Here is a 13,550-nt window from a genome sequence, read left to right on the forward strand (position 1 = left end):
GACATTGGATTTTATGTTCTCTGAGATCTCTTATGATTATAGACCTATGAATACTTGATTCAGTGATAAACATGAGATTCCAAGACTATTGTCTTCAAGGTCTAAGAATATTGGTTGATTAACAGGCAAATTCAGAAGCATTTTATATTAAAAATTATATCCCATGAGAAGGAAATTGAGTGAAGAACATGAAGGGATTTTGAAAGGAATATTAAGTAAGAATCATAGAAACTGTAAGAATTTAAATTTAGTTTTTTATGCTAAAATGAAAGTTCTAAAGTAATATTGTGGTTGCTGATTTAAAAATATTATAGCTTAAGTCAAAATGACTTTTAGCAGCTTTATTTACAAAGAGGTGGAAAGAGTGAAAGTGGAAAAATGTAGATAAAGAGATGGAAAGTACTGCCTAGCTACAAATACCTGAAGTTTAATCCTAATGTCTCCAGACCACAAATGCTAATTGGAAAGAAAATCTCATTAGAATCAAAGTCCTAAATATGATACTGAAACCTGAAGAGCCAGGAGATGCTGAAGAATCCAAGAACCTTCAGTGCACAGGCTAAGACCACCAAGAATCTTACCAGAACTCATGCTGAAGGGAATGTCTCACTGAAGTGCCAAGGAGCAGAAAGAGTCTCTTCACCAAAGAACCAAGGAAGGAATCATTCCACTCACCACTGTAAGCCAGTGCAGGGTCCAGGGAAAAAGTCTCCTCCTCCAGTCTGGATCACCTACCCAGAGACAGTGAATCAGTCCTCAGGCTGACCTTTTTAAAGCAGTTTTCTCAAAATCATTTCCTGTTGCTCCTCCACTTTACAGGAACAGTCTTTCGTTTTGCCTAGCATTGCCTAAGGTGGGTGGTGGGACAGTGACCTTAGGAGGTGTGAGCTTACTCTAGTAAATGACTTGAAAACTCTCTTACTTAGTGTCAAGTAGGGGTACATTAAGTTCTTGATTTGTTTAGCTAAAAATAGATATCTCTGCAATATTGTGGGTGTTAGGTGGACCCTCACAGTTTTAATTTGTATTTCTCTTATAATTAGTTATTTGGAACATTTTGTCATATGGCTCTTAGACTTGGCCAATGTGTTGATTTGTTTTGTTGGACTATGCATATTTATTACAAGAAAAGACTTCTATTCTGGGAAGAGAGTGTCAGGTTAGTGGGTGGTAAGAACTATGGGGGTTGCTGAAAAAGAAGCATTAATAAAAAAATTAGCAAATGTTTAAAATATACATAAGAAAACAAAAAAGAAAAAGAGAACATTGCCAAATAAAGGAAACTCATTACTAGCTTATTAAAATGTTATAAATAAATCTAACTATATATAATGATATGTCACTTATAGCAATATATTATGTTATCTATAACTTATATGTAACTATGCTTCTATATAGTTATATAGGTAATTATCTGTTATATATGCCATATATGTTACATGTATTATTTATAAAAAAAATTAAACAATCTGCACATAACAGAAGTTCCAAGTTTCTAATACAAACTTTTCCCTTGATTTTCCTTTTATTTGAAATGTTTATGTTTGTTAACTTCATGATTAAAAAAAAAAAAAAAAAAAAGACAACTCCATAAAAGACCTTCCTACATTAATATCTTCTTGTGGTATACACATAATCCAGTGTTCGTAAGGGCTCTGACTGGAATTCATGCTCTGCTTGAAACTGGGAAAGGTTACTCATACAGACTCACTGACACATTTGGTATCCATCATTTAAGGATGAGTCTAGCTCAGTTCAAAGAGGTTCACTGAAAGACAGTTCAATATCTGACAGATGATAATTTTGGTGGGGGGGTACCTCAAACATTGCACCAAAATGTGGAAGCTTTGAGATTTTCATGAGGGTAACATGTATATATTTCTATAAATTTCAGGTTTGGGGAAATTTTGAGAGGGTTGATGAGAATGCTTATCAAGTAATAGACAATTTCCATAGAAATGCAAAGTTCTGGGAGTCTACATGTATGTATAATGTATCTTCAAATCCATCCTTTGTTGATGACCTGAGTCAAATAACTCTTACCTTCTGTCTTAGAAGTGGTAGCATCAATTCTAAGGCAGAAGAATGATAAAGGGGTAGGAAATTGGAGTAAAGCGATTTGCCAAGAGTCAAATAAATAAGAAGTATCTGAGGGCAGATTTGAATCCAGATCCTCCTGTCTCCAAGTCTGGCTCTCTGTTTCCTGAAACCCTTAGCTGCCCCTACCCTAGTAAATTTTTATTATGTTCTTGATATGTTGGCCAAGCTTGTTCCAGATCATATTCTGGATCCATTGCTTGTGAGTCAAGTCCTTCACTGATGTTTCTGGGCTTATTATAAATCACTATGAGTGATTTTATTTTCTGAGATAAAGTATGAACTCTTCCATTTGGAATTTAAGACCCTTCATAATCTGCCTCCAAACTATTGTTTTAGAATGATTTCTATGTCTCCCCTGTACATATACTCTACATTTAAATCAAACTTTCCTGCTTTCTCTTTCCTGAACATGGCAGCTCATCTTCTACCTCCATGCCTTTGTGTTGAGATCAATCAATAAGCTTTTATCAAGCACCTACTCTGTGCCAAGTATTATTCTAAATGCTGAAATGTATGCTTTCCTTATCTCAGCCTTTTAGAATCCCTCCCTTGCTGGCTCTGGAGGGAGGACAAAAGGGGATGTGATATGAGTTTGGCACTCTTACATTCCAAGGATTGGGGCCAGAGGGAGGGAGAGAGTACTTCTTCCTTTCAAATTCATCTTACTTCTACCTCCTACAATTGGCTCTGTCATTTACCTGGAATTACCCTAAACACTGGAATTACAAAGACAAAAACAAAGGCCATTTCAGCTCTCCAAGAGCTTATATCCTATCAGAATAGCTGACATTGATATAATGTTTTGATATTTTCTCACTTATAGCCTCATAATAACCCTTCAAGGTAAATATTTTTATCCTCATTTGATAGATGAAGAGTCTGAGACAGAACAATTAAATGACTAGCCTATGGTCACCCCACTAGTTACTGTCCAAGGCAGGATTTGAATGTGCTTCTTCACTTTTAGTACAGTGCAATACTGTCTCTTCCCCTTTTGATTATGTGGCCATTGGTATCAAGTCAGGTTCATCTGGCTTTCAGGTGAAATGTTGAATACCTGCTTTCACCTTGTTCAATATAGCAGGGTACAGAATGCAAATGAACTCTATTCCCTGTGGCCCTCAATTTTGAACATATGCTCTGTTAGAAAATTGTTAGAAGAGGATAAAGAGACTGCATTGCCCTATAAATTAATTTGATAGTCTTCTAAAAAGCAGATGACAAAATTGAGAAAAATTGTTTTCACTCTAGTTATGATAGCTTGTAAAAACAGCTAGTGATTAGGTTAGACAAGAAGGCATAGATAAACACAAGCTGTCCCAGTGGACTGAAATGATCAAAATTTATGTAGACTTTCTTCTTCACAAAGGATGATTGGAGAGAATGAGTGATGGAGAGAGCCTGGTTCATGAAAACTTTGCTCCAAATTAAAATAGCTACAGATCGGATTGTAATTAGGACTGGAGAGGGAACGGAACTCATATAATATCAAAGTTCCTTCATGGTCAGTTGTGTATAGAAAAGGCCACAACATAGCCAGATAGACAGATGGATAGATAGTATGTATGTATATATGTACATGTATTTATATTGTATATTCGCATACATACCCTCTATTAGCATGTTCCATTGCATGAGGGAAAAAAAATCTGTAATTTAATCATAGTACCTAATCAAGTACCTGCAAGGGAAATTGGAAGTCTTGTAGTCCAACCGTCTCATTTTTAGGAAAAAAAGAGAAATTATTTGCCCAAGGTTACATAGTAAGTATCCCAGTTGGAATTAGAATCCAGGTCCTCTTAATCCAAATATAATGCTCTCTACTTTTTGTTCATAAATGAAGTTTTTATTCATTACAGTTGATGATTTAAAGAAATGTCAAGAGAACTATTAAAAATTTGCTTAATTAACCTAGAATACTCTTCTCCTTTCACTTGGATCCTTTTCTACCTTTTCTCTCCATTTTTGTTTCCTCTATTTTATATTCTTTTCCTTTTCTTAAATCAGGATTAGAGAAACAAAAATAATTTTCCACCCCTTCTTCTCTCTTTCTCTCCATCTTTTATTCACTTCAATAAAAATTTTTTTAAAGTTTTTAAAAGTATTTTCTATATGCAAAGCACTGTTAGGCATAAAGGAGATGGCTAAAACAAATCATGTGGAGACTTCAAAGAGTTTGTAATCCAGTAGGGAAATAACACAAGTATTCAAACTACAGGGTAAAATAGAAAGTGATAGTGTAAAGTGACAATGTAAAGAGATATACAAAGATCCCATTTAGCTTAAGTTTCAGGAGAAATCAGGGGAGACATTGTGGGTGAGGATATAGAATTTGAATTGGATTTAGGGGCTTGATGAGAACTTCAGCAGAGATTTTCAGGCATGGGGGAGAGCAGATCTTTCATATCATGTAAAAACAGACAAGTCATTTACCTTCATTACTCCTCTAAGTAATTACCTGGAAAATGGGAGTGAAGGTTTCCAATGACCCTATATTGATCTGTAGATAGAAATACCACTTAGAGAGCTTTAGGTAAATACCTACATATTATTATTAAGGTAAATACCTGTAGAAATACCACTTCAGAGCATTAAGTAAATACCTGCAGAATTTTAGGGAAAGGGGAAAAAAGTTTCACTTTCATTATTCAGGTGTATCAAGGGCAAAAGGCTAAATAAAAGCTGTAAGGAAGCCAAAATGGTTGATTTTCTTTGTAAAAGTTTTTAATTCCCAAGGAAACATCTTAGGAGGTTTGTCCAAGTTTGGGAAAGGGAGGACAAAAAATCCAAACAGCTCCATTCTGAAAGTATCAAAGAAAAGAAAAAGTATTTTAGTAGCTTTTATTATGTAAATATAAGGTTGTTTGGTTCTTATTCTGTGGGGCTTAAAACTGTTTGCCCTTGTTCTTAGAAACACTTTAGGAAAAATTGGTCACCTGGATGGAAAAGAAAGAGGATGAATCAATAGCAAAGCTTACATTTATTTTGAAGGTGCTCAAGAAGTCAATGAATCATTGACATTTTTTCCCAATTAAAAAGTCTATTTTCCCTTTTGTAGGCAGCATAAAAAGTCTTCCTTATCCAGTATGGAATGAGTTAACATGCTTCAGGTTTTTAAAGACAAATTAATAGCTGCAGGGAGTAAAAAAAAAAATTCATTTGTCATTTTACCTTAAAATGCTAATAACCCCCTTCAGTTTAATTCCTTGGTGTTTCTCTGAGCCTCTTCCCTGCAATTCAGTTATCCTATAATTCAAAAACCAGAACTATAGGTTCCCTAGTGGATTGGTGACCTCTTAAAAGGTTTTGTTGCTGTTGTTATTGTTGATTGATCATTTCCAGAGCTTATAAATTTTTCATTGTGTCCTATGTTATTGGGAGAGAAATGAATTTGCTTTCAGCCTGAAATTCTTCTTTTAAAGTCAAGGTACCAAAATGGATAGTCAGATATTTCAATTACAGTTTAGTCTTGGGGTAGGAAGGATAGAAACAAATACACTAACAAGGCAGTGAAACAAAGGAAACCATTTTGTTGCTATCTTTTTGTTGTTGTTGTTGTTAGTTATTAGTTTATTTATTTCCAAGTATCTCAGCTCTTCCCTTTCCTTCTCATATCTGGCTATATGTAGATAGATAGATAGATAGATAGATAGATAGATAGATAGATAGATAGATAGATAGATAGATAGATAGATAGATAGACAGATTATGTCTCTCATGTTTCCATTTTTCAGTTCATTCTCTAGAGCTGAACACTGATGAATTATTCTTCAAACATTGTCTGAAGCTATAATGTTCCCTCGCTTCTACACATTTCATTCTTTATTATCCTTTGCAGTTCTTTCCAATTTTTAAAAAATTAGCCTGCTTATCATTTCTTTAGTATTTGGTTATAATCATATTCCACAATTTGTTTAGCCATTCCCCAACTGATGGACATCACTTCAATTTCTGATTCTTTGCCACCACAGAGAGAGCTACTATAAATACTTTGGAACACATAGCTTCTTCTTTTTTTTCCCCCTGATCTCCTTGGGAAACAGACCCAGCAATGGTATTGCTGAGTCTAAGGGTATCCAGTTTTATAGCTCTCTGGGTGTAATTCCATATTGCTCTCCAAAGTTGTCAGGTAAGTCCATGTTATTTCTATCTTCTAAAATGTATTTTATACTTGACAAAAGGGTAGAGAATGACTTGCCTGACTGTGCCCTCATTTCTCTGTGATGGATGTAATATTGTATTAAATCAAGAAATTAAGCATTGCTTATTAGTTACCTCTAATATAGCAAGCCTGTCTAGGCACTAGAGATTCAATGACAAAAATGATGAGAGAAAAGTCTGATAGTTAAAATAAAAGGCTCACTAATTTTTGTGGGGTGGGAAGATGGCAGAAGAGAGAATTGGGAGGGCAAGAAGCTCACAGGGATTGTTTAAAGCTCAGGTAGAGACAGTCTCTCCAAAGACCAAGGCTAGAGAATGAAGGGACAAATTACCTGAAATTTTAACACTCCAAATGTAAAACTTTGGTTATGAAGCTTTGCTTGTCTCGGCTTCCTTTTTTAAACGGAAGGAGACAGACTGAGATGTAAATCTAGAAGAACAAATATCTCCCTTGGCTATGGTAGAGGTTATATAAAGGAAAAATCACCTGGGGATAAGGCTTTGAAGGTAGGTTGGTGCTAGATCAAAAAGAGTTTTAAATGCCTGGCTAAGGAGTATGAATTGAAGGGTACCTCAGTAGCCACAGCATCCTTTTTGGCAATGGATTCACTTAGTGAGAGTTGTGCTTTATTCAGAACAAGCCTTCAGCAATGGGGAAGGAAGAGTGGAATTGGGGGAAGAATGGGGAGTGTAGGTTTGGAATGGACCTAAGATCCAGCCTTAAGAGACTTATTTTTAAGGGATGAGATGGATGATGTCAGAGCAAACTCTCCAGCAGGAAGGGCGAAAAGATCTCAATGGTGCTTAAAAAATGCAAGGAAGTAAGAATGATGAGGACTGATATGGTCCCCCTCCTCTGCATTTATGAGGCAAGAAGAGTCTCCTGAATTTGGTGATGGGATGTTTGAGGAGGGGTAGGTGCTGGGACAGAGTAGTTGAGGTGACTCTTGTCTAGTCTTTTCACATGTCCTGTGGTATTATAATTTTTACAGTAACTTAACAGTCACCATAGACTCTGGGGCACTAATTTCCACCGGGGTTCAAGGAAACCTCTAAATTTAGTCCCCAAATAAAGGATGGCTCAGGTGCACATTCTCAAAATGGTACCATTTCCAAGTCACCTTGCTGTGTGAGGCTTCCCTGCGGGGTAAAGGAGGGTGGAATTTAGGGTTGATTCAAAAATAGGATCTATGTTTATGACTTAATAATAATATTTTCCATTGTTCCAGGTCATTGAGGTTTACAAAGTGTTTTTTCCTTACAACAACCCTGTGAAATAAATATTACAAAGATTATTTCACCAGATTTGAAGATTAGGAAACTCGGGCTCTAAGATGTCAAGTGACTTCCCCAGGGTACCACAACCAAGAAGAGTCTGAGGCAGGATTTGAATTCAGTTAGTTCTAATAATAATCCCTTTATCAATTTTTTTTATTCCTTCCTAAATACCTAGGGTGGTGGAGAAGGCATGAGTGATTTACTGCTGGGAACTAGGTATCTTAAATTAGGAGAAAATGTTCCATTAGGACTACTGTAGCCCTGATTTTGCCCCCCACACTATCCAATGCAAGGTCTAAAGTAATTTCATGAGGACAAAGAAGGACTAACATCTTTAATGTATCTTCATGTAACAAAGCTCCCAAAATTTATTTTTTTCCTAAGGACACTATAGCCATTTAGCTCCCATATTCCCTACTAGGGGGCAAAGTTTCCAGAAACCATACATTTGAGGGTAACATGTCTTATCATTTTCTCTATCCTTGTGGTCCTACTTTTGTGTTTAGAAGTTTTCCCTTTTAGGAAACAGCCAGTATTGCAGAGAAGTGAAATGGGATCCTCTGTCTTCCCTCATCTGTCTCTTTTGGAAGCGTCTACACCTTCACTCTAACCAGTGACTCTGAATTTTGATGGGGAGAGCCTACTCTACTCTATTGCCTTTCCTTACCTCTGATGCTCAAGCTCAAACAGTATTTAGAAATCATAAAAAATGCATCTTCTGACCTCAGGCACTTCCCAGCTGTGTGACCCTGGGCAAGTCACTTGACCCCCATTGCCAACCCTTACCACTCTTCTGCCTGGGAGCCAATACACAGTATTGACTCCAAGACAGAAGGTAAGGGTTTAAAAAAAATGCATCTGAATCCAATCATAATTGGATTACAAGAACTTCTCTCCTAGGAGTATTAGGGAAGAAAAGAATTAATTTTTACCAATATGCATAACTAATTATGTTAGCCATGAAGAACTGTCTACTTTATGGACTTTTTTATTAAGATAATTAACTAACAATCTCTAATTAAATGATTGTGAAACCTTCAGCCATTCTTGATTTATTCATTTAAAGCTGGAATCAGAACTTAAAGATCACCTAGTCCCATCCTCTCACTTTAGAGATGATAAAACTAAAGCCTATGGAAGTCAGGTAAAATAAGGCAAGGTGATAATGAGAAGGACTGAGATGTAGACATCAGCCAAGATCTTCTTCCTAAACACTTATGGATCCTATCCCTGGAGATCTCTTCAGAAAATGTATTTCTTTTGTTGAATAATTTTTAAAACAGTTCCTATAAACTTCTTAATTTGCTATTTAAATACCACTGTAATCTGACTCTAGCCAATCTTTCCTAGCCTCATTACCTAATTCTCCACTTTGTCTACCCCCAAATTAACCAATTTGCTTTTGCTACATTGTACAGTGGATAAAACACTGGTATGGTGTCAGGAAGACCTGAATTCAAATCTAGCCTGAACACTTCCTAGTTGTATAACCCTAGACAAGTCACTTAACCCTGGGTGATTTAGTTTCCTCATCTGTAAATTGATCTCTAGAAGGAAATGGTAAACCACTCCAGGATCTTTGCCAGGAAGACCCCAAATGATGTCACAAAGAGTAGGACGACTGAAACACCTAAACAACTCACAAAGAATAGCACCTGTTGTTTCCATGCTTTTAAAAAGGCTATCTCTAATGTCTGGAATCTGCAGTCTTCTACCTCTGTTTTTTAAAAGTTCTAGTTAAGCCACCTCTTTATGAAAACTTCTTGTGCAATGGACAGAGGTCAGATCTGGAGTGAGGAAAACCCGAGTTTAAATGTGAACCCAAATGTTTGCTTTCTAGCTATATGACTCTAGAAAAATCACTTAACCTGTCTGCCTCAGTTTCCTCATTTGTAAAATAGGAAGATTAAAAGCATTTACCTCCCAGGGTTGTTATAAAGCTCAGATGATATGATCATTGTAAAAAGTGCTTTTTAACACAGTACCCGGCACATATAAGTGTCAGGTAGATGTTAGTTCTTCCCCTGGAAATTAACTTTGTAAAGTCTTTGTATTTTAAATTCACTTGTGTGTGTATGTATATGTGTGTGGTTTCCCACCTTTGAATGTAAGCTCCTTGAGGGCAGGCATTTTCTTTCTTATTTTTTGTATCTCTAGAACCCAAAATCTAACACTCTAGTACAGCACCTGGCTCATAGCAGGCACTAATTAATATTTGAGGACTGAATGGAACAGAACCCTTAATGATCCATGCCAAGACTGTCTGATCTTTTCCATCAGCAAATCCTATATTGAATTAAAATCTTCCCTTCCCTTTTTACTCATGTTCTCGTCAGGAATCACATCACTGTTTTTCCTTATGGATAATTATCTTATTCCACCAGAAATACAATGTTCACTTCCTCAAGGGCAGAAACTTTCTAATTCTTTATGTTTTTAGTAATGCCTTACATAGATCAATGCATGAATGAGTACTTGGTGACTGATTGGAATGGGAGGAACTGTGGGAAGAAAGGAGGGGGACAGAATCTGTGATTTCACGATGTAGGTTGGTTTTCCTGACTTCAAGGCTGGTCCTCTGTCTTCTGAGGACCAGTGGGTCCTCAGAGGTGACTTGAAGAAAATATTGACATTTTTGTTCTTTTCCCATTCCAGATGCTGCACAACAAGCACGTCATGGTCCGTGTGGGAGGAGGATGGGAAACTTTTGCTGGCTATTTGCTGAAACACGACCCGTGCCGCATGCTCCAGATCTCCCGTGTGGATGGCAAGACCTCCCCCATCCAGAGCAAATCACCCACCCTTAAGGACATGAATCCAGATAATTACCTGGTGGTCTCTGCCCATTACAAGGCCAAGAAGGAGATTAAATGAACGTAGCTCATTGCCACGAGGGGACTTTCACAGAGGCCCACATCCACTTGCTTCTCCAGTGTAGTCAGTGTAGTCCATGTGCCTTGAAAGGACTTCGGGAAATGGAACAAACCCAGGCAGACAATGGCAGTATGCTTGAAGGATCATTAAATGGTAGCCCTATTTATTTCTAAAGCTTTCGTAGAAGATGACCTCTTAGGTGAAATGCTAATATCAAATATGCTAGCCAAGTTTTAGACGAATCATTACTCCTCAATATGTGAACATTATGTTTAGAATGTTTTTAAAAGACCTGGTTCTAGGTAATTACAGAACCTTGTTAAGAGGAAAAAAAACAACAAAACAAAATAAAAAAAAAAAAACAAAAACAAAGAACATTTAGGGTTTAAGTACAAGTCAGTGGAATATATCTGCCCTTTTCATCCTAGACTTTTTCCACATGACAAGATTTCTGATCAAGTTTTAAAAAGAGAAAGTTAGCGTGATTGTGTGTTACTAGACAATCAACCACCACCGCCACCAATAAGCACGTTTTTCCTGGAAGCCCACTTCCCATAAGTTTACATTCACTTAGACGATTGCCTTAAAGATCATCTCTTACCTGTATGACCAAATACTTTGAGGCTCCTATTGGAAATAACCAGTATGCCCTTTAGGGAACTGCTCGTGAATTGTCTCACAAAAGCACAGTTGTATATTGACTAATTTAGTACAATATCCACAGATTATTTCCATGTTGATATTTTGACAATAAATTGTACAGTTGAGACTTCTTTGATTTCAATGTTATTTGAAAATGTTTTCTTGCTTGTTTCTAGGGTGAATCCCTTTTTGCCGTGCTGAACAGTAAAGTAAGTTCACTGTGGTCAACAGTAGGATGGACTTGCATAAATCAATATATGCTGGGGCAAAACTGGTTTTGCTAATAAAGAGAGCAAAATAAGAATCCCCCGTGGATCCAGAAAATTAAAGAAAACAATGAAATATACAGTTTTGTACATTCTTAAAGTATGACACCTCTTCAATGGATCTTGGAAGGAGATGGGAACTGTTATTACCTTCCCTTATTCTCTTCAACTTAAATGAATTTGAATATTAGTTAATGGTATTTTTTAAAACTATACTGGGTCTTTCAGGGAACTAGGTTATTGGAAAATGAACATCTCATTCTGCCCCGATCCAGAAAAAGATTCTTTCTTCATTAAAATGGCAAGTAATTAGTTACCCAGTCTTTAAGGATCTCTATCAAGGGAGAATCTATTGTTTCTTGAAGCAGCCCATCCATTTTTATATGGCTTTACTTGTTACAGCTTTTCCTCTCTTTACCATCAAACCTAAATTTTTTCTTTGCAAGTTCCCATTGCTCCTAAGTGTTCTCTGTGGCTGAATGGAACAATTCTAATTCCACTTGTAAGCAATTGCCTTTTAAAAACTCCAAGAGAACTATTGTCTTCCTTGCTATCTTGTCCCCTTTTCCAGGTATACAAACATTCTCAGTTCCTTGAACTCATCTGCTGAAGACTTGAAGGTGAACCCTTCAGGTTGCTCTCTATCTCATCAAGGTCTTTTCTCAAGTGTGGTGCCCAGAACTGAACATAGTACTCCAGATGTAGTCGCCTCCTCTTCCAATAACCTAGTTTCCTTGAATGTCCATTATAGTTTTTTTTTTAAATACCATTAACTAATATTCAAATTTATTTACATTGAGGAGAAAAAAAGAGAATAAGAGAAGGTAGTAAGCATTAATTAACACACTCTATATGCCAGGTACATTTACAAATATTATTTCATCAGCCTCTTTTTGTTCTCACAACAACCCAATAAGGTAGGTTATTATAAATCCCATGAAAAAGTAGAGCTGGGCTCAGCTTTAAAAACAATTAGGCAGATTCAGGAGACCAGAAAAAGAGCATTGTTGATTTGCTTTTGTAAATGTGCATATTTCCCATGCCAGGAAAATATTGCCACTTCATGGCATAATTTTGTTAAGTCAGATGTGTTAAGGTCATGATCCAAATCATCTGAGTGTGCCATTTCTGAAGCTTTATGCAGAGCCCACTAAAATGCTTTGTGCAGATATTGAAACACAAAAATGGCACTGAGCTAGAAGGGACTCCAAGGGGAACAAGCCTAATTCCTTTTACAGATGAAGAAATTCAACTCTAGTGGGGTAGAGTGATTTAAGCAAATTATATAGCCAGTAAGCAGCAGGGCCAGGATTTAGACCCTGGTCTCCTAGCTCCTAACTCAATTCGTTTTTACAGAATTATCAGGGGAAACTACTCACTTAACTGTATCTGGAAGCCTTCCATGAATTAGAACTTTCTTAATCTAAATTTACTCCCATTAAAAAAAAATTTCTTAAGTGCCTAGTAGCTGGAAGCAACAGTGACTTCCAAATAGGTGAACAATGACCAATTTTTCCCTTATGAAATACTTGAATGTGTAAGAGCTCTTATGATGAGCAGAGGAAGTAATGGCTTTATATTTGAAGGATGTGGATAAGAATATTGAGTTGCTACTTTCTTATGTTGTAAATAAATAAGTCCTGACCTCCTCAGACCATAGTTCTTTCAGTTGGAAAATGATGAGTTTGGATTAAATGACTTTAAGATTTTTTTATAGTTTTAAATCTATATTTTTCTGAACTCATGTTGGGGGGTGGCAAATAGAGGCATTAGTATTTCCTTTTTCTCTTCACTTTTCAATTCAGGAGAAACCTAACTCTCTTTTAAAAAATGGTTTGCTAGCTCTGTGACCCTGGGCGAGTTACTTAATTTCCATTGCCTAGCTCTTACAGCTCTTGCCTTGGAACCAATACATAGTATTGATCCTGAGACAGCAGTTAAGGGTTTTTTAAAAAAACAAATGGTATGGGGGACTCTTGTTTATCATCATTTATTTCTAAGTCCTATTATCATGAGGTGTTTCTATATTTTAGTGGTCAGAATTTTAATAATTACTCAGTTTTTGAATACTTAGCTATGGCTAACCAAGACTTTACTGTCTGGCATTTGACAGCAAGAGTGGAGTCAATTATCATATCCTGTCTCTTTTTTGAAACCTTACCTTCTGTCTTATTTTAGATCAGTGGTTCCCAAACTTTTTTGGTGTACCGCCCCCTTTCCAGAAAAAAT

General features: G+C 36.5%; 1 protein-coding gene across 1 annotated transcript in view; it reads left to right on the forward strand.

Annotated features, from left to right (window-relative positions):
- GAS2 (growth arrest specific 2) overlaps positions 1-11,182 on the forward strand; it is a 154,932-nt gene extending 143,750 nt beyond the window's left edge. Inside the window, exon 6 of the mRNA XM_044681839.1 lies at positions 10,195-11,182. Coding sequence (XP_044537774.1) covers positions 10,195-10,413 — 219 coding nt within the window. The 3' untranslated portion in view covers positions 10,414-11,182. The remainder of the gene's footprint in view (positions 1-10,194) is intronic.
- Positions 11,183-13,550: the final 2,368 nt, after the last annotated feature.

Source organism: Gracilinanus agilis, chromosome 6, assembly GCF_016433145.1.
Source record: "Gracilinanus agilis isolate LMUSP501 chromosome 6, AgileGrace, whole genome shotgun sequence".
NCBI classification, from domain to species: domain Eukaryota; kingdom Metazoa; phylum Chordata; class Mammalia; order Didelphimorphia; family Didelphidae; genus Gracilinanus; species Gracilinanus agilis.